At 58.9% G+C, this 20,585-nt stretch overlaps 1 protein-coding gene across 4 annotated transcripts in view; it reads left to right on the top strand.

The window, feature by feature from the left end:
- ARAP1 (ArfGAP with RhoGAP domain, ankyrin repeat and PH domain 1) overlaps window positions 1–12,297 on the top strand; it is a 43,307-nt gene extending 31,010 nt beyond the window's left edge. For 2 of the 4 annotated variants that reach the window (XM_082069628.1, XM_082069631.1), the window contains exons 20-34: window positions 261–473; window positions 1,600–1,705; window positions 1,959–2,106; window positions 2,422–2,505; window positions 2,666–2,734; window positions 2,883–3,000; window positions 4,004–4,117; window positions 5,012–5,154; window positions 6,032–6,124; window positions 7,084–7,166; window positions 10,908–10,958; window positions 11,179–11,242; window positions 11,392–11,547; window positions 11,730–11,767; window positions 11,883–12,297. In XM_082069628.1, coding sequence (XP_081925754.1) covers window positions 261–473; window positions 1,600–1,705; window positions 1,959–2,106; window positions 2,422–2,505; window positions 2,666–2,734; window positions 2,883–3,000; window positions 4,004–4,117; window positions 5,012–5,154; window positions 6,032–6,124; window positions 7,084–7,166; window positions 10,908–10,958; window positions 11,179–11,242; window positions 11,392–11,547; window positions 11,730–11,747 — 1,460 coding nt within the window. In that variant the 3' untranslated portion in view covers window positions 11,748–11,767; window positions 11,883–12,297. The remainder of the gene's footprint in view (window positions 1–260; window positions 474–1,599; window positions 1,706–1,958; window positions 2,107–2,421; window positions 2,506–2,665; window positions 2,735–2,882; window positions 3,001–4,003; window positions 4,118–5,011; window positions 5,155–6,031; window positions 6,125–7,083; window positions 7,167–10,907; window positions 10,959–11,178; window positions 11,243–11,391; window positions 11,548–11,729; window positions 11,768–11,882) is intronic. The other 2 variants (XM_082069629.1, XM_082069630.1) reach the window with 2 other exon arrangements.
- The last annotated feature ends 8,288 nt before the right edge of the window (window positions 12,298–20,585 follow it).

Below are 20,585 nucleotides of genomic sequence, written 5' to 3'. Positions count from 1 at the left end.
GCTCTAGGTGGGTTGGACTGGGGGATCTCCAGAGGTCCCTGCAACCCCAACCTGTCTGGGTTTCTATGATTTGGGTCATTACATCAGTGTCACGCATTAGCTTGAGACCTGACACACTCATGACATGTTTCCATCCCTCCCTGAGCTCCAGCTCCATGGGAGCACTCTGGCTCACTGCTCCAGCCCACAGCTCCTTGGACAGGTGGGAGGTCCTTGTCCTCCATAGAGGAGGTGTCTCACCCCCACTGTCACCACCGCAGGGCTGACGTCCGAGGGCATCTACCGCAAGAGCGGGCAGAACTCGAAAACCACGGGGCTGCTGGAGATGCTGCGCCGGGATGCCCGCAGCGTCCGCCTGAAGGAGGGCGAGCACCAGGTGGACGATGTCGCCAACACCCTCAAACGCTTCTTCCGCGACCTCGGGGACGGGCTCTTCACCGGGCACTGGGGGCCCGAGTGGCTGCAAGCGACAGGTGAGCCCTGGGAGGGGGGGTGTGGGGATTGGGGGGCACATCTGGGCTCCAGGTGTTGCAGGGGGCTCAGCTGGTGGGTGAGGAGCTTGGTGGGCTGGGGCTGAGCCAGGGCAGAGAGCCGGAGTCCCCCTGCCCTTTGCTTCTGGATCTGGCCACTGAATACGGGGGATGGACGCACCCAGCGGCAGAACAGCCATGAGCCACCAAGCTGGGATACTCTGACCCTACTGAGCTGGGATATTCCGGCCCCATGGAGCTGGGATGCTCTGGCCTCATGGAGCTGGGACATTTCTTTACTGGGATGCTCCAGCCCCATGGAGCTGAATGATCCAGTCCCATGGAGCTGAGATGCTTCAGTACGGGGATGGTCCAGCCTCATGGAACTGGATACTCCAGCCCTGGGATGCTCTGGTCTCGTGGAGCTGGGATACTCCAGCCCTGGGGTGCTCCCATATTGGGATATTCTGGCTCCATGGAGATGGGATGCCCCAGCCTCATGGAACTGGGATGCTCCAGCCCTGGGATGCTCCAGTCCCATGGAGCTGGGATGCTCCAGTCCTGTGAAGCTGGGACACTCCAGTGCTGTGGTCCTCCAGCCTCATGGGACTGGGACGCTTTGGCCCTGGGATGCTCCAGCCCCATGGAGCTGGGATGCTCTGCTTTGTGCAGCTGGGATGATCCAGTCCCATGCAGCTGGGATGCTCCAGCACTTCAGCCCTTGGATGCTCTGGCCCCATAGAACTGGGGCCATGTCTCATGGAGTTGGGACACTCCAATGCCGGGATGCTCCATCCCTGCAGAGGTGGGATGCTCTGGCTCCATGGAGCTGTGATGCTCCAGCCCCATGGAACTGAGATGCTTTGTTCCCATGGAGCTGGGATGATCCAGCCTTGTGGAACCAGGATGCTCCAGGCCTAGGATGCTCCAGTCCATGGAGCTGGGATGCTCCAGTATTGGGATGCTCTGACCCTATGGAGCTGGGGTGCCCCAGCCTCTTGGAACTGGGATGCTCCAGCCCTGGGATGCTCCATCCCCATGGTGGGGTTTGGAGAGTGGACAATGGAGCTGTGACTCTCAATCTCACTTTCATCCCCCTGCCATTCTCTCCTTCCTGCCCCTCTGGCAGCGTTGGAGGACGAGGAGGAGAAGATCAGCGAGTACCGGCGGCTCCTGGGTGCCCTCCCCACGGTGAACCGGGCAACGCTGAAGGCGCTCATCAACCACCTCTTTCGGTATGGTGTGGGCAGCGGGGACACTGTGTGGCCAAGCCTGGGGTCCCCAAGCCCCTGTGGGGCATCATGCCCTCCGTGGCGGGGTCCTGGGCTGAAGGAGAACCTTCATCCCTTGGCTCATGTCCCAGGGAAGGGGGTTTGGGGTCAAGATCTGCCCAAAGCTGAGCGTCACATCCCGGTGTGGGGGACATTCCTCTTGGTGAGACCAAAGTGGGGCTCCCAGGGGTAGGAATTGTCATGGGGGTCCCCGCAGGGTCCAGCGCTTCTCTGGGGAGAACCAGATGAACACGCACAACTTGGCCATCGTCTTTGGACCCACGCTCTTCCAGACAGACGGGAAGGACTACAAGGCCGGGCGCGTGGTGGAGGACCTCATCAGCCACTACGTGAAGATCTTCAACGTAGGTTCACCAGCCCCACCATACTGCTCTGGGGATCTGGGGCTGGATCAGTGTGGACATTCCCAGCGCATGGAGAAGTGGGAGGAGGATGGAGCTGGGTCTATTCTATAGGAACTCCTTGCTTGTGTTGGACTAGATGATCATCTCCAGACGTCCTTTCCAACCTCAACCATTCTGTGATGAGGGGAAGGGGGTCCATGTCCCTGCAAACCCTGGAGACACCCAAGCTTGGAGCTTGGGGACCCACATCTGCTGCCCTCCACCCACCACCCAAGGGTGGTCTGCTCAGCCCTGATGGTTCCTCTTCCTTGGCAGGTCAATGACCAGGAGATGAAGAAGCAGCAGGATGAGATCATGGCCATCATGAAGATGCGGGAGGCAGCGTCCAGCGGGACGCAGGTGAGTCCTGGACATGGGGGCCTTCCTGGAGCACCTTCTTCATGTGGGACCTGCTCCAGCTTCTCCTGGGGATGCCCCAGGGTGGTGTCCATGCTGTGTGTGGGGATTTAGCCCACATGTGGGAAGCTATGGGTCGAAGGTCTTTCCCATTGCTCTCCAGCAAGCCGGGGACTTCATCTGCACTGTCTACCTGGAGGAAAAGAAGACGGAGGCAGAGCAGCACATCAAGGTGAGGGCACAGAGGGGACAGGACCCCTAAACCTCCGTGGTGGCACTGGGCACACGCTCTGAGCTGGCACCTCTATGGCATGAGGGTGGAATGGCCCTGGGCACCGGCTGGTGGAGACCTGTCCCCTCCCTCGGTCCCATCCTCCCAGATCCCGGCCACAATGACAGCTGAGGAGCTGACCTTCGAGATCCTGGACCGGAGGAAAATCGTCATGAAGGAGAAGGACTATTGGAGCTGCTTCGAAGTGAACGAGAGGGAGGAGGCAGGTTGGTGTGGGGGTGTGAGGATGGTGGGGCTGGGGATGGTGATGGTGATGGAGGTGGTGACATGATGATGGTGATGGTGATGGAGGTGGTGACATGATGATGGTGATGGAGATGGTGATGGTGACAGTGATGGTGAATGTGATGGTGCCGATGATGGTGATGGTGCCGATGATGGAGATGGTGACAACGATGGAGACAGTGATGGTGACAGAGATGAGGATGGAGATGGTAACAGTGATGGAGCTGGTGATGGAGATGCAAATGGAAATTGAGATGGTGATGAAGATGGAGATGGAGATGGTGACAATAGAGACAGTAATGGTGACAGAGTGGGTGACAGAGATGAGGATGGAGATGGTAACAGTGATGGAGCTGGTGATGGAGATGGAAATGGAAATTGAGATGGTGATGGAGATGGCAATGGAGATGGAGATAGTGACAAAGATGGAGAAGGAAATGGAGATGGTGACGGTTACAGAGATGGGGCTGGAGACTAAGATGGGAATGGTGATGGAGATGGATATGGAAATGGAGATGACAAAGGTGACAGAGGTGGAGATGGAGATAGCGATGGAGATGGTGACTGTGATGATGGTGGTGATGGTGATGGAGATGGTGACACTGATGAAGACAGTGATGGGAACAAGAAGGCTCCCATGGTGACAGCACAACAGAGCAGTGCTGGGCTGGGCTCCGTCTCTCGGGGGATGACACCTGTGGTGCCACATCTCAGTTGCACATGGCCGAGCACTGCAGAGGGGCGGATGGTTTAGGCCAGGACCTGCAGGACATCTCTCTGCATCCTTGTGGGGGTCCAAATGCCCTTGAAGCTTGGGGTGGGTCGTGTCTGGGCTCCCCGGCCACCAACAGGAGCAGCCCTGAGGTCCCCGTGGGCAGCAAGCTCAGTGTGGGCAGGATGAGACCCTGGTCCTGTGACCCCCCGACTTGGCGGGTGCCACCCTGGGGATGCTGCCTGAGCCCTGCCTGTCACCCTGCCCGACAGAGCGGCCCTTGCACTACTCGGAAAAAGTGCTGCCCATCTTGCACGGCCTGGGGACGGACAGCTACCTGGTGGTGAAGAAGCAACTGGCCATGGAGAACATGCTCATCTACCTCGGTGAGGAACCGGGAGCCGGGATCCTGGCTGGGAGAGTGGTGGGGTGGGGTGGAGATGGGGATGTGGATGGGATGGAAATGAGGTTGGAGATGGAGATGGGGATGGGGTGGGGAATGGGCAAAGGATTGTGATGGCAATGGGGATTAGGTGGAGATGGGGATGGAGATGGGATTGGGATGGAGATGGGGAAGGGAATGGAGATGGGGCTGGGATGGGAATGGAGATGGGATTGGGATGGAGATGGAGATCAAGACAGAGATGGAGATGGGGATGGGGATTGGTATGGAAATCAGCATGGGATTGGGATGGGGATTGGGTGGAGATGGGATTGTGTTGGGATGAAGTTGGGATTGGTGTGGAGATGGAGACAGAGATGGGGATGAGATAGGATGGAGGTGGGGATTGGGATGGGGATGGAGATAGGGTGGGGATTGGGTGGAGATGGGGTTTGGATGGGGATAGAGATGGGGATGGGGATGAGGTGGGGATGGTGATGGAGATGAGGTGGGGATGGGGATGGGTGTGGAATGGGGATGGAGATGGGGACAGGGGTGGGACGGAGATGTGGATGGTGATGGGATGGGGACAGGGGTGGGCATGGGGACACCTCTGTGTCCTGCCAGCTGCGACCTGCAGAGGATCCCCACAGGTTCCACCACCCCAGGGCCACATCGCCCTGGCCATGCTGTGGGGGCACCAGCCCATTAGCTCATGGCCAATAGCCCCCAGTAGCCTCCAGTATGGGGTCACGGCCAGGGGAGCAGCACTGGGGGGCCAGGCAGCATCTGCTGGGGGTGAGGGGGCGTTCCCCCTGTTATTGCCCCCCAGGATGGGCTCTCTGCACCCAATGCCATTCTGGGGGGGAATGGGGAAACTGAGGCGTGTGCCCCCCAGCCAGCAGAGTGGGCGACTGCAAGCACGGGCTGATGAAGTTCCGGGAGGAGAGGAACCTGCTGGGGCTGGGGCTGAGCACCGGCTTCCACGACCGCTACTTCATCCTCACCCACAGCTGCCTGCGCCTCTACAAGGAAGTGCGGGTGAGCCCTGCCTGCCTGCTGCCTGGCAGCGCTCCTGCCTGCCCCTGCCTGCCCTGCCCATCCCCTGCCTGCGCTTTCCTTCCCAGCTGTGCTGTGACAATGTGCTGGGCGGCCCTGAAGTTGTGGGATACATAGGGTGGCAGTGCACAGGTAGTGCAGGCAGGGATGGGGCTGGCATTCCACAGGCAGTGCAGGCAGGGATGGGGCTGGCAGTGCAGGCAGGGATGGAGCTGACAGTACAGGCAGGGATCACGCAGGCAGTGCAGGTAGGGATGGGGCTGGCAGTGCACGGGCAGTGCAGGCAGGGATTGCAAAGGCAGTGCAGGCAGGGATGGTGCTGGCATTGCATGGGCAGTGCAGGTAGGGATGGGGTTGGCAGTGCAGGCAGGGATGGGGCTGGCAGTGCACAGACAGTGCAGGCAGGGATCACATAGGCAGTGCAGGCAGGGATGGGGCTGGCAGTGCAGGCAGGGATCACACAAGCAGTGCAGGCAGGGATGGGGTTGGCAGTGCATAGGCGGTGCAGGCAGGGATCACACAGGCAGTGCAGGCAGGGAGGGATGGGGCTGGCATTGCATGGGCAGTGCAGGCAGGGATCACACAGTCAGTGCAGGCAGGGATGGGGCTGGCATTGCATGGGCAGTGCAGGCAGGGATTGCAAAGGCAGTGCAGGCAGGGATCACACAGGCAGTTCAGGCAGGGAGGGATGGCACTGGCAGTGCATGGGCAGTGCAGGCAGGCATCACACAGTCAGTGCAGGCAGGGATGGGGTTGGCAGTGCAGGCAGGGATGGGGCTGGCATTGCATGGGCAGTGCAGGCAGGGATGCAGCTGTCCCCCAGCTCTGTCACCGCACCCTGTCCCATCACTGTCCCCAGGGCCGTGTCCCCCCCTCCCCGTCCCCCACAGCCGCTGTAACCCCGTCCTCTGTTGCGCAGAGTCTGAAGCAGCGGAGCCCCCCCCCGGACAATGTGAGTAGGGGGGGGCGCAGCCACGGGGGGTCCTGTACCCTCTGCCCTTACAAGGCTGCCCGGGGTCACCCGAAAATCCAATCCCGCCATGCGCCCCCACCGTCACCCCCCCCCCCCCCAGTGCACCCCTGTTATCTGGGGTCCCCCCATTTGGGGCCACTGCTGCCCTTGGCATCAAGGAGATGGGGAAGGGGCTGGTGCCCCCCCATCCCGCGGGCATTGGATTGGGCACTTGTAAGTCACATGAAGGCAGGGGGGTGACATTGCGGGGGAGGTGGGGGAGAGGGTCCCCATTGTGTCACCCGGTGCATGTCAGGGCACTGGGGAGATCCCAGGTGAGAGGGGGGGCTTTGTCACTTCGAAATGTCCCTGGCAAAGGGTGACACTTGGGTGGTGTCGCTGGCTTTGTGGGGACACCTCACTGTCCCTTGTCGCTCTTCTTGGGATGTCACTTGGCACAGGGGCGGGTGTCAGGTCCCCCAGGGATGCTCAGAGGCAGGGGACAGTCCAAGTGACACCGGGGGGTTGGGACACCCATCACCTGTCACAGGGAGGGACATTTGGGGACATGGTTGGGGCTGGGGTTACCACTGCCATGGCCATGATGCTGAGGAGGGATGTGACACGGGTGTCCCCATGGGGGACATCTAGTACCAGGCTCTTGAGACCCCATCCCAGCAATGAGCAGCATCTCTGGGGAACCCCGCTGTGGGGACAGAGCTCCTGTGTCCCCTCCCCTCTGCCAGGGCTGACAGGCACCCACTGTGCCCTGTCCCCTCGGCTCCGTCCTTGTCACCCTCGTCCTTGGTTGGGCTGAGCCCCGTCCCCATCATCCCTACAGCTTCTCCTCCCTCCCTGCCTTGGGGACAAAACCCATCAGTGGGGTTGGGGACGGGTGACAAAGGGTCTGGTGGTGGCCCTGCAGTCCCCAACCCGCTGGCATGTCCCTCTGTCCCCAGAGCCACAAGCCGGAGAAGGAGTGGCCCGTCAGGAACCTGAAGGTTTATCTGGGCATTAAGAAGAAGCTTCGGCCGCCGACGTGGTGAGAGGTGACGGGGTGGCTGGTGGGGACAGGGATGAGGATGGGGATGGGGCTGGAGATGGATGGGGATGAGGATGGGGATGGGGACAAGGACAGGGTTGGGGACAGGGATGAGGATGGAGATGGAGATGGGAGATGGAGATGGGAGATGGAGATGGGAGATGGAGATGGGAGATGGAGATGGGAGATGGAGATGGGAGATGGAGATGGAGATGGAGATGGGGCTGGAAATGGATAGGGATGAGGATGGGGATGGGGCTGGAGATGGATGGGGATGAGGATGGGGATGAGGATGGGGATGGGGACAAGGACAGGGTTGGGGACAGGGATGAGGATGGAGATGGAGATGGGGCTGGAAATGGATGGAGATGAGGATGGGTATGGGGAGAAGGATGGGGCTGGAGATGGATGGGGATGGGGACAGGGATGAGGATGGGGATAGAGATGGAGATGAATGAGGATGGGGACAAGGATGGGGATGGGGACGTAGATGGATGGGGACAGGGACAGTGCTGGGGACAAGGACAGGGTTGGGGTTGGGGATGGAGATGGGGCTGGAGATGGATGGGGACAAGGATGGGGATGAGGATGGGGATGGAGATGGATGGGGATGGGGATGGGGACAAGGACAGGGATGGGGGATAGGGATGGGGACAGGGCTGGGGACAAGGATGAGGATGGGGATAGAGATGGAGATGGATGGGGATGGGGACAGGGACCGAGATGGAGACAAGAATGAGGATGGGGATGGAGATGGATGGGGATGGGGACAGGGACAGAGATGGAGACAAGGATGAGGATGGGGATGGAGATGGATGGGGACAGGGACAGGGTTGAGGACAGGGCTGGAGACAGGGATGGGGATGGAGATGGGTCTGGAGGTGGATGGGGACAGAGATGGGGATGGAGATGGATGGGGATGGGTACAAGGACAGAGCTGGGGACAAGGCTGGAGACAGGGATGGAGATGGATGGGGACACGGCTAGGGACAAGGATGAGGATGGGGATGGAGATGGATAGGGACAGGACTGGAGACCGGGATGGCGATGGAGATGGATGGGGACAGGGATGGGGACGGGGAGGGGACGGGGATGGGGATGGGGACAGGGACTTTTTGGCTGCAGGGACACATCTCCTGCTGGCCGTGCATCTTGCCACTAGATGTCAGAGCAGCCTCGCAGGACGCTGCTGCAGCCTGGTGCCAGCACAGGGACCCATCTGTCCCCAGCTCTGTCCCCAGCCCTGTCCCTTTCCCGTCCCCTGTCCCCAGGGAGGGGCTGCAGGGCTGGGGGGACCGGGGATGCTGGTGCCTGATGGGGATGCAGCACTGGGGGGGGGAACCGTGGGTGTGTGAGGGGGTGCGTGTGCTTGTGGGTGTGCATGTGAGTGTGTGCATGTGGGGAGGGTGCGTGCACGTGTGTGCATGCATGTGTGTGCACGTATGTGTGCACACGTCAGCAAGCTGTGTACAGATGTGTGCATATGTAAATGCGTATGTGCATGTGCAGGCACATCAGCAAGTTGTGTGCGAGCGTGTGCGTATGTACGTGTGTGTATGTGTGAGCATGTGCACGTATGCCTTTGTGTGCTTATAAGTCCATGGGTGCCTGTGTGTGCGGGCATGTCAGCCGGTTGTGCATGTGTGTGTGCACACGTGTCAGTGTGTGTGCGTCAGTGCACGGGCATGTGTGTGCACACGTGTATGGGAACGTGAGCAGGCGTGTCAGGCAGGTGTGTACATGTGCGTATGTGCATGTCAAGCGTGTGTGTGGACATGAGTTCCTGGGCGTGTGTGTGCACGCATGTCAGCAAGTTCTGTACATGTGTGTGCACATGTGCACACGTGTATGTGCAAGCGAGTGCATGTGTGGCGTTGTGCCTCTCAGCCTGTGTGCGCATGTGTGCGTCAGTGCGCGGGTATATGCGTGTGCTCCTGTGGGTGGGACAACCAGTGGTAGGACAAGGGAGAATGGGTTCAAACTGGAACTTGATTAAGATGTTTAACATTAAAGGTGCAAACACCTTTCACCACCCCCTGGGTCGCTCTGTTGCGAAAATTTGGCTTTATTTCCACATATTGTGAATTTTAAGGTTGTTTTTCTCAGGAATGGGAACTGCGGCTGAACACTCGAGCATCAGCAAGTTTGCTGGTGACACCAAGCTGGGAGGAGTGGCTGACACGCCAGAGGCTGTGCTGCCATCAGAGACCTGGACAGGCTGGAGAGTTGGGCGGGGAGAAATGTAATGAACTAGAACAAGGGCAAGTGTAGAGTCTTGAATCTGGGCAGGAACAACCCCAGGTTCCAGTGTAAGTTGGGGAATGACCTGTTGGAGAGCAGAGTAGGGGAAAGGGACCTGGGAGTCCTGGGGACAGCAGGGTGACCACGAGCCAGCACTGGGCCCTTGTGGCCAGGAAGCCAATGGGACCTGGGGTGGGTTAGAAGGGGGTGGTCAGTAGGTCAGAGAGGTTCTCCTGCCCCTCTGCTCTGCCCTGGGGAGACCACACCTGGAATATTGTGTCCAGTTGTGGCCCCTCAGTTCCAGCAGGACAGGGAACTGCTGGAGAGAGCAGCACAGCCACCAAGATGCTGGAGGGAGTGGAGCATCTCCCGTGTGAGGAAAGGCTGAGGGAGCTGGGGCTCTGGAGCTGGACAAGAGGACACTGAGGGGGGACTCGTTCATGGGGATCAATATGGAAAGGGTGAATGTCAGGAGGATGGAGCCAGGCTCTTCTCGGTGACAACCAGTGATAGGACGAGGGGTAATGGGTTCAAACTGGAACACAGGAGGTTCCACTTGAATATGAGAAGAAACTTGTTCCTGGTGAGAGTGGCAGAGCCTGGCCCAGGCTGCCCAGGGAGGTTGTGGGGTCTCCTTCTCTGCAGACATTCCAACCCGCCTGGACACCTTCCTGTGTAACCTCATCTGGGTGTTCCTGCTCCATGGGGGGATTGCACTGGATGAGCTTTCCAGGGCCCTTCCAACCCCTGACATTCTGGGATTCTGTGATATCAGCAAGTTGCATACATATGTGTATATACATGCATATGTTTATGTGCCTATCTGTGAGCATATGCACGCATGTCAGCGTGTGTGTGCACATGAGTGCGTGTGAACGTGTGTGTGTGTGCATGTCAGCAAGTTCTGTGCATGTGGGTACGTGCGTGTTCACAAGTTCATGGGCATGTGCGGGTGTGCGCAGGCATGTCAGTGAGCTGTGTATGCCTGTGCATGTGCATTTATGTGTGTGTGTGCAATGCATGTACTTACACACGGGTGAGCGTGCATGTGTGTGCACATGAGTGCGTGTCCGTGCACATGAGCGTGTGTGATGGGCTGTGCAGGTTTGCTGGGAGTCAGGGACACTGGGGTTGCAGGGATGGGGTTTGCAGGGACACTGGGGTTGCAGGGATGGGGTTTGCAGGGACACTGGGGTTTGCAGGGACACTGGGGTTGCAGGGATGGGGGGTTATGGGAATGGGGGGTTGCAGGGACATTGGGGTTGCAGGAATGGGGGGTTGCAGGGACATTGGGGTTGCAGGAATGGGGGGTTGTGGGAATGGGGGGTTGCAGGGACATTGGGGTTGCATGGACAGGGGGTTGTGGGGATGTGGGGCTGCAGGAACAGGGGGTTACGGGGACAAGGGGATTACAGGGACACTTTGGCACCTGGATAACTGGATTCGAGGACAGGGCTGTTGGGGACATCCACCTTCACCTTGTCACTTGTCTCCCTCCAGCTGGGGCTTCACGGTTTTCTATGAGAACGAGAAGCATGAGAAGCAGCAATGGTATGGGACTGGGGGGGACATGGGGACAATAAACACCCCCCGGGATAGAGGGACACACTGCTGGGGGGGGACAGAGGGCGATTTCTGTGTACAGAGCCTGGCTGTCACTGTGTCTCCTTGTCCCACTGCTGCGGGCTACCAGACCTCATGCAAAGCACCGGCTGGTGTCCCAACTGTCCCCAAGAGTCCCTGGGTGTCCCCTGACGCCGTGTCCCCGCAGGTACCTGTGCTGTGACACCCAGGCCGACCTGCGGGAGTGGTTCGCCACCTTCCTCCACGTGCAGGTAGGGAGCGAGCAGGGACAGAAGGATGCTCAGCCCTCTGTGGTCCCCGAGCATCCCTGCATCCCGCATCCTGGGGATGGGGCAGGAGGTCCCCGTGGTGGCCAAGGACCACGGCACCCATCCCCAGCCCCTGTCCCCTGTGTCCCCAGCACGGGGGGAGCCTGTGGCCCTCGGAGAGCTCCAAGGTGCGGGTGTCGCGGTGGCAGCAGGACGCTCGGCTGGGGAACGTGTCCCTCATCCCGCTGCGGGGTGACGAGAGTGAGATGAGGAAGAGCGTGGCGGCCTTCGCCACTGACCCGCTGACCGTGAGTGACACCTCGGGCTGGGGGGGGACACACTGTGCTCCCCCTGCATCACGCATCACTGTCCCCTCGTCCTGGGGATGTGCCAGGGGTCCCCTTGCTCTGGGTTGTCCCCCTGTTTCCCAGTACTGCTCGGGGACACCGAGGGGACACCAAGGACTAACATGTCTGTGCTTTGTCCCCAGCTCCTGCACAATGTCTGAGCTGGAGATGTGACACTCTGGTGAGTGGCTGTCCCAGTGTCACCCCATCCTGGGGACATGGGCACACGGATGTCCCCCTGCAAGGTGGGAGGGGGACAGAGATGCCGCTGACCCTTTGCTCTGCTTGTGCTGCAGGTTTATCCGCAAGCAGGGAGCCCTTGGGGACATGGGACAGCCCTTGGGGGACACAGGGCAGCCCTTGGGGACACAGGGCAGCCCTTGGGGACACGGGACAACCCTCAGGGACCCACGCCAGCCCCGCACCCCGACACCCGCTGGGGGTCCTGCCGGCTCCGGACCCTCTCGCCTCCCCCCAGGGTGACCCACAGGAGGTGACACAGCAGCTGGGCCACCCACCTGCTGTGACAGCGCAGGGCTGGGGGGGTCATGGCCGGGTACCCCATCCTGGGGTCCCCCCCCACGCCAAGCAGGGCAGCAAGAGCCTCTGCACCCCCCCAGACTGGGGACTAGAGGTGGGGGGACACAGGGTGGGGGGTGGCAGGAGCTGCCCCCATTTCCCATCACCCAAATTAAAGGTCTTGGGGACACAGCGTGGGGGTGTCTGGATCTGTGTGTCAGGGGGACAGCAGGAGGTGGGGAACCCCATGGGTGGGGGACAACCTTGGGTGCACCCCCCAGGTGCCACCGAGCTGCTTTTGGGGGCAGAGTGGTGACACCCTTGGTCTCATTATGTGCCCTGGAGTGGGGGCTGGTGCTGCCACTGGGGGGCACAGGGGGGACGTTAGGGGGCAGGAGGGCCGGGTGGGGGGTCAAGATTGTCACCATGGGTCACTGGGGTGGGCACGGTCCTGGGGACAGTGGGGACACCCGTGGGGCTGCACCGGGTACACCCATGGCCAAATCCGCCCCCGAACCACAGCCAAACCCACGCTAAGCTCACAGCCAAGCCCAGCCTAAGGCCGCAGCCACACCTACAGACAAGCCCAGCCTAAACCCATGGCTAAATCCACTCTAAATCCAGGACCAAGCCCACCCTGAACCCAGGGCCAAACCCGCCCTAAACCCATGGTCAAGCTCACACTAAACCCACAGCCAAATCCACACCAAACCCACCCTAAACCCACAGCCAAACCCCCTTTAAACCCATAGCAAAATCCACATTAAACTCAAAACTAAGCCTACCCTAAACCCACGACCAAGCCCACCCTAAACCTACAGCCAAATCCGTGCTAAATGTACCCTAAACCTACAGTCAAGCCCACTGTAAACCCATGGCCAAGACCCCTCTAAACCCATGGCTAAATCCACCCTAAATCCATGACCAAGCCCACCCTAAACCCATGTCCAAACCCACGGCCAAAGCCACCATAAACCTACAGCCAAACTCATGCTAAACCCATGACCATGCCCACCCTAAACCCACGGCCAAGTCCACTCTAAACCCATAGCCAAGCTCGCACTAAACCCACGGCCAAGTCCACTCTAAACCCATAGCCAAGCTCGCACTAAACCCATGGCCAAATCCATGCTAAACCCACAACTAAGCCCACCCTAAACCCAAGGCCAAGCCCACCTTACACCCATGGCCAAACACCCTAAATCCACAGCCAAGCTCACCCTAAACCCAAAATGAAACCCACACTAAACCCACAACGAAGCCCATGGCTAAACCCACACTAAACCCATGATGAAGCTCACCCTAAACCCATGGCTAAACCCACAGCCAAGCCCACGCTAAACCCACGGTCAAACTTTGCCCTAAACCTACATCCAAGCCCAGTCTAAACCCATGACCAAGTCCAGCCTAAACCCACAACCAAACCCACAGCAACACCCATCTTAAACCCAGGATCAAACCCACCCTAAACCCACGGCCAAGCCCACATTAAACTCACAACCAAGTCCACTCTAAGCCCACAGCCAAGCCCACATTAAACTCACAACCAAGTCCACATTAAACTCACAACCAAGTCCACTCTAAACCCACAGCCAAGCCCACATTAAACTCACAACCAAGTCCACTCTAAACCCACAGCCAAGCCACCCTAAAGCCAGGGCCGAACCCACCCTAAATCCACAGCAAAACTCACACTGAACTCACAATCCCTCTATCCATCCTTCCTTTCATCCATCCCTCCCTCTGTCCATCCCCCCATCCATCCATCCATTGAATCATTTGGGTTGGAAAAGCCCCTCAAGATCATCGAGTCCAACCATTCCCAGCCCTGTCCCTGCCCCATGTCCTGAGAACCTCATGTCCGTCTGTCCAACCCTCCAGGGATGGTGACTCCAGCACTGCCCTGGGCAGCCTGTTCCAATGTCCCACAGCCCTTTGGGGAAGAAATTGTTCCCCACATCCAACCTCAACCCCCCCTGGCGCAACTTGAGGCCGTTTCCTCTGCTCCTGGTGCTTGTTCCTGGGGAGCAGAGCCCGACCCCCCCTGGCTCCAAGCTCCTTTCAGGCAGTTCAGAGATCAGAAGGTCTCCCCTCAGCTCCTGTTCTCCAGCTGAACCCCCCAGGTCCCTCAGCCGCTCCCATCACACTTGTTCTCCATCCCTCCCCCATCCATCCTCCCACTCATCCATCCCCTGATCCATCTGCTCATCCACCCATCCCTCCCTCCCTCTGTCCCTCCATCATCCCACCTCCGCTCAGCAGCCACCTGTCCCTCCAGCTACACCCGTGTCCATCTGTCCTTCTCCTCCCCATCCTTCCACCCCAGGACGCCCCCGCTCACCCTGCCCTGTTCCAGGGCCCAAATAATCTCTGCTTGGCCTCCGAAGCAGCCGAGCTGCTGTGCAGGGCTGTTCGGCCGCAGCATGACAGCGATGACAGCGCCAGGCGCCGACAGACACGTGGGGTGAGTGTGGAGCCCGCTCGGTGTCAGCGGTGCCTGTCGGTGCACAGCACCCGCTGCTTGCACCCGCCTTTGGGGTCCACATGTGGGCTTGAGGTCGGGAACGTGGTCTTGGTGTGTGCAACGTGTGCTCTGTGTCTGCAACACACGCTCGGTGCATGTAACGCGTGCTCAGTGTCTGCAACACACGCTCGGTGCATGTAATGTGTGCTCTGTGTCTGCAACACACGCTCGGTGCATGTAACGTGTGCTTTGTGTCTGCAACACACACTCGGTGCATGTAATGTGTGCTCAGTGTCTGCAACACACGCTCGGTGCATGTAATGTGTGCTCAGTGTCTGCAACACACGCTCGGTGCATGCAACGTGTGCTCAGTGTCTGCAACACACGCTCGGTGCATGTAACATGCACTCTGTGTGTGCAACACAAGCTCAGTGCATGTAACGTGTGCTCAGTGTCTGCAACACACGCTCAGTGCATACAACATGTTCTCAGTGCATGCAACATGTGCTCAGCATCTGCAATGTGCTCAGTGCACTGGCTGTGGTGTGTGCTCAGTGCCTCCAATGCATGCTCAATGCCTGCAATGCATGCTTGGTGCTTGCAACATGTGCTCGCCATCTGCAACATGCATTCAGTGCATGCAATGCATCCTCAGTGCCCGCAGCGTGTGCTCAGTGTCTTCAGTGCATGCTCAGTGCATGCAACCTGTGCTCAGTGCTTGCAATGTGTGCTTACCATCTGCAACACATGCTCAGTGCATGCAATGCATACTCGGTGGGTGCAACACATGCTCAGCATCTGCAATGCGTGCTCAGTGCATGCAATGCATCCTTGGTGTCTGCAACGCATGCTCAGTGTTTGCAGGGCATGCATAATGCATGCAACATGTGCTCCGTGTCTGCAGCACACGCTGTGTCTCCAACATGTGGTCAGTGCATGCAAGACATGTTCAGTGCATGCAATATGCGCTTAGTGTCTGCAACACATGCTCAGCATCTGCAACGTGTGTTCAGTGTATGCAACACGTGCTCAGTGTCTGCAGTGCATGCCCAGTGCGTGCAACACATGCTCAGTGTGTGCAACACGTGCTTACTGTTTGCAGTGCATGCTCAGTGCATGCAACACGTGCACAGTGTGTGCAATGCATGCTCCCTGTCTGCAACGTTCTCAGCATCTGCAACACATGCCTGATGTCTGCAGCGCATGCTCAGTGCATGCAACATGTGCTCAGCACCTGCAACGTGTGCTCAACGCATGCAACCTGTGCTCTGCATCTGCATTTTTGCTCACGCCCCCACGTCTGCAGCGGCTGCTCCGTGTTGCACGTGCTCATTTGCAACACGCCCGCTGTCCGCACGTCCTCATGCACCCATTTGCACACCCTCCTTGTTCCTTGGGGACATTTGGGGACATTGAACACTGAGCAGCACCCAGTGGTTTATGCACCCTGCATGCCTGAGTGCTGCTCCGTGCCTCAGTTTCCCCCTCCACAAAGGGTTGAGCTCCAGCATCCCCTTGATTACACAGCTAAGTTGAAGAAGTGTGGTCTAGACAATAGAGTAGTGAGGTGGGTTGCAAACTGGCTTAAGCAGAGAAGCCAGAGAGTCGTGGTCAATGATGCGGAGTCCAGTTGGAGGCCTGGATCTAGTGCAGTGCCTCAGGGGGCAGTACTGGGGCCGGTATTATTCAATATATTCATTAACGATTTAGACGAGGGAATAGAGTGACTGTCAGCAAGTTTGCTGGTGACACCAAGCTGGGAGGAGTGGTGACACTGGAAGCTGTGCTGCCATCAGAGACTTGGACAGGCTGGAGAGCTGGGTGGGGAATAACCTGATGAAATTTAACAAGGGCAAGTGTAGAGTCCTGCATCTGGGCAGGAACAACCCCAGGATCCAGTGTAAGTTGGGAAATTACATATTAGAGAGCAGCGTAGGGGAAAGGGACCTGGGGGTCCTGGGGACAGCAGGGTGACCATGAGCCAGCACTGGGCCCTTGTGGCCAGGAAGCCAATGGTACCTGGGGTGGGTTAGAAGGGGGTGGTCAGTAGGTCAGAGAGGTTCTCCTGCCCCTCTGCTCTGCCCTGGGGAGACCACACCTGGAATATTGTGTCCAGTTGTGGCCCCTCAGTTCCAGCAGGACAGGGAACTGCTGGAGAGAGTCCAGCGCAGCCACCAAGATGCTGAAGGGAGTGGAGCATCTCCCATGTGAGGAAAGGCTGAGGGAGCTGGGGCTCTGGAGCTGGACAAGAGGAGACTGAGAGGTGACTCATTCATGGGGATCAATATGGAAAGGGGGAGTGTCAGGAGGATGGAGCCAGGCTCTTCTGGTGACAACCAGTGACAGGACAAGGGGCAATGGGTTCAAACTGGAACACAGGAGGTTCCATTTAAATTTGAGAAGAAACTTGTTCCCGGTGAGGGTGGCAGAGCCTGGCCCAGGCTGCCCAGGGAGGTTGTGGAGTCTCCTTCTCTGCAGACATTGCAACCCGCCTGGACACCTTCCTGTGTAACCTCATCTGGGTGTTCCTGCTCCATGGGGGGATTGCACTGGATCTTTTGAGGTCCCTTCCAATCCCAAACATACTGTGATACTGTGATTATTTGGCGAAAGGACCCGGAGCTGATGTCCCATCCGAGGGCGCAGTGGTGACACTGGGAACCCCCCCTGTCCCCGCATCCCCGGGCTCAGGGACCCCACAAAGGGGCTCAGGGCGCCCCGCAGCTCCACCGAGCTGCTCCACTTTCAGCCCGGCCGAGCGCCCGTGTCTGCAGAACGGGCTGGATGGGGCCGCCCCGCACCTCCCGCTATACATAGAGCTGCGGGGGCGAGCGCGCGTGACGCCGCGTGATTGATGGCGGAGTCACTCGCAAACACCTCGATCCATTCCCCGCAGTGCTGGGGGATTTCGAGCCCCTCCGGCTCTTCAGGGGTACGGGAGCTCAGCCCTTTGCGGGGGGGAAACTGAGGCACAGAGCTCTATAAACCACTGGGTGCTGCCCGCTCTGGGTGCAGGCGGGTTGGGCTCAGCGTCCCATGTCCCCAAATGTCCCCAAGGAACAAGGAAGGCGCTTTGTGCCCCCAGACTGGAGCTGCTGCCTATTTTTAGTGGGAGGGATCACCCCATATTATCCCCCCGCACCACGGGTGCCCTACAGGGGACCTGGGTGATGCCCCATGCGATGTCACAGCTGTCCCCTGGGTTGTTCCCCATGTGCACCCCCCCACCCAATAATAAACTCAGCGAATTATCAGCTCCCACATTCCCCAGACTTTACCGGCTTTAAACCCTCATTATTTCATCAGCCGCCCCATTAAACTGTCACCGGCTGCTTTTCAGCCTTTTTCCCCCCCTTTTCTCTCCCTCCTCTCTTTTCCCCATCCCTGCTTTTGTATTTTTGGAGTTGGGGGGGCTGTGTCCCCCCGCTTGGGTTGGAGGTTCAAACCCTCCCCCTGGCCTCAGTTTACCCATCCGTAAAATGGGCTCAAACTGGGTCTCGCATCTCGACTCCTTTCCAGCTCATCCAGGGGGCTGGGAAGGGGGTTTCGATGATGGGGAAGGGGGACAAGCCTTGGGGGGGGTTTAATGGTATCAATTAATGGGGCAGGGAGGGGGGGCTCATTTTTTGAAGCCTTTTCTCTCCCCCCGGCGCTCCCCTCCTCCCGCCCCAGCAGCCGCCCACGGCTTAGCAGGGAAAATAAAGAGGATTTAAATAACCTCAATAAATGTTGGGGTGAGGGAAGGGGGTGCAGAGGCGGGTTGTGCCTGGGGGGGTCCCACGGGATGGGGGGGTCACCTCTCCTGGGGGACTCGGTGACAGTGAGGGGTGTCGGGGGCTTTTTGGGGATGGGAGGGTGAGGAGGAGCTGGGTTTGTCCTCCATTCGCTTTGATTCCCTGATAACCAAGGGTTCCGTCTCTGCGGTGGCATCGCCGCCCACCCCGCAGTGTCACACGGTGTCACCGGGGTTGGGGACGGAGCTGAGGGAAGCAGGATGGGACCCCCAGGGATGCGGGGGACACAGGGGACAGGCAGAAATAGAACGTTAATATATAGAAAATAGGGGATTGCAGAGTCCTGCAGCCCAGCTTGGGCACTGCAGCAGGTGTGGGTCACCCGCACTGCAATGTCCCCTTGTGCCACCCCCTGGGACCGTCCCCAGAGGGACAGAGTGGGGGGACGTGGGGCTGCGCCCGGGTTAACACACCGACACGTGTGCACGAGCATGCGGGGCTGCTCGCACCAACACGACGTGCACACGATCCCGCGCACACGTGTGTGCACGAGCACACGGGGCTGCTCACACCAACACGACGTGCATGGATGTGCACACTATCCTGCGCACACGTGTGTGAACGAGCACACGGGGCTGCTCACACCAACACGACGTGCATGGATGTGCACACGATCCCGCGCACACGTGTGTGAACGAGCACACGGGGCTGCTTGCACCAACACGACGTGCATACAATCCTGCGCACACGTGTGTGAATGAGCACATAGGGCTGCTCGCACCAACACGACGTGCATGGATGTGCACACGATCCTGCGCACACGTGTGTGAACAAGCACACGGGGCTGCTCGCACCAACAGGACGTGCATGGATGTGCACACGATCCCACGCACACGTGTGTGAACGAGCACATGGGGCTGCTCGCACCAACACGACATGCATGGATGTGCACATGATCCCACGCACACGTGTGTGCACGAGCACACGTTGCCACAGGGCTGCTCGTACCAACACAGCGCACACCGATGTGCACACACACACAATCGTGTGCACACGTGTGCGCCCCAGCACGTGCTGCTGCACCGATGCTCGCACCAGCACGGCGTGCATGGATATGCACACATGTGTGTGCACAAGCACGTGCTGCTGCAGGGCTGTGTGCACTGATCTGCACACACACACGTGCAATCCTGTGCACGCATGTGTGCACAAGTACACGCTGCTGCAGGGATGCTCACACTGACACAGCGTGCACTGATCTGCACACACACACACAATCGCATGCACACGTGTGCACAAGCACATGCTGTTGCAGGGCTGTGTGCACTGATCTGCACACACGCACACAATCCCATGCACACGTGTGCACAAGAACATGCTGTTGCAGGGCTGCTCACACTGACACAGCACGCGCAGATTTGCACACACACACACATGGAGCACGCGCACATACACTGCTGCAGGGCTGCTTGCACCAATGCAGAGTGCACTGATCTGCACACACATACACAATCACATGCACATGTGTGTGCACAAGCACAGGCTGCTACAGGGAAGCTCACACCAAGGCAGCGCGCACGGATCTGCACACACACTTATGGACTGCACAAGCGCATGCTGCTGCAGGGCTGCTTGCACTGACATGGCGTGCACGAATCTGCACACACACACAATCCCATGCACACGTGTGCACAAGCACACGCTGCTGCGGGGATGCTCTCATCGACATGGTCTGCACAATGCACACACACATGTGGAGTGCACAAGCACACGTTGTTGCAGGGCTGCTTGCACTGACAGCGTGCGCAGATCTGCACACACACAGAATCGCATGCACACGTGTGCACAAGCACATGCTGCTGTGCAGCTGCTTGTACTGACACAGAGTTCACCAATCTGCACACATGCACAGAATCTCATGCACATGTGTGCACAAGCACATGCTGCTGCAGGGCTGCTCGCACCAACACAGCGTGCAGGGATCTGCACACAATCCCATGCACACGTGTGTGCTGGAGCACACTCGACTGCTTGCACTGATATGGTGTGCACTGATCTGCACACACTCACATGCACATGCGCACGCTGCTGCAGGGCTGCTCGCACCAACACAATGTGCATGGATCTGCACACACACACACACACGTGTGCATGAGCACAGGCTGCTGCAGGGCTGCTCGCACCCACACAGTGTGCATGGATCTGCACACACACACACACGTGTGCATGAGCACATGCTGCTGCAGGGCTGCTCGCACCCACACAGTGTGCATGGATCTGCA

Source organism: Streptopelia decaocto (assembly GCF_964273445.1).
Source record: "Streptopelia decaocto genome assembly, chromosome: 1".
Classification (NCBI taxonomy): Eukaryota; Metazoa; Chordata; class Aves; order Columbiformes; family Columbidae; genus Streptopelia; species Streptopelia decaocto.
This window is presented reverse-complemented; position numbering and strand designations above follow the sequence as displayed.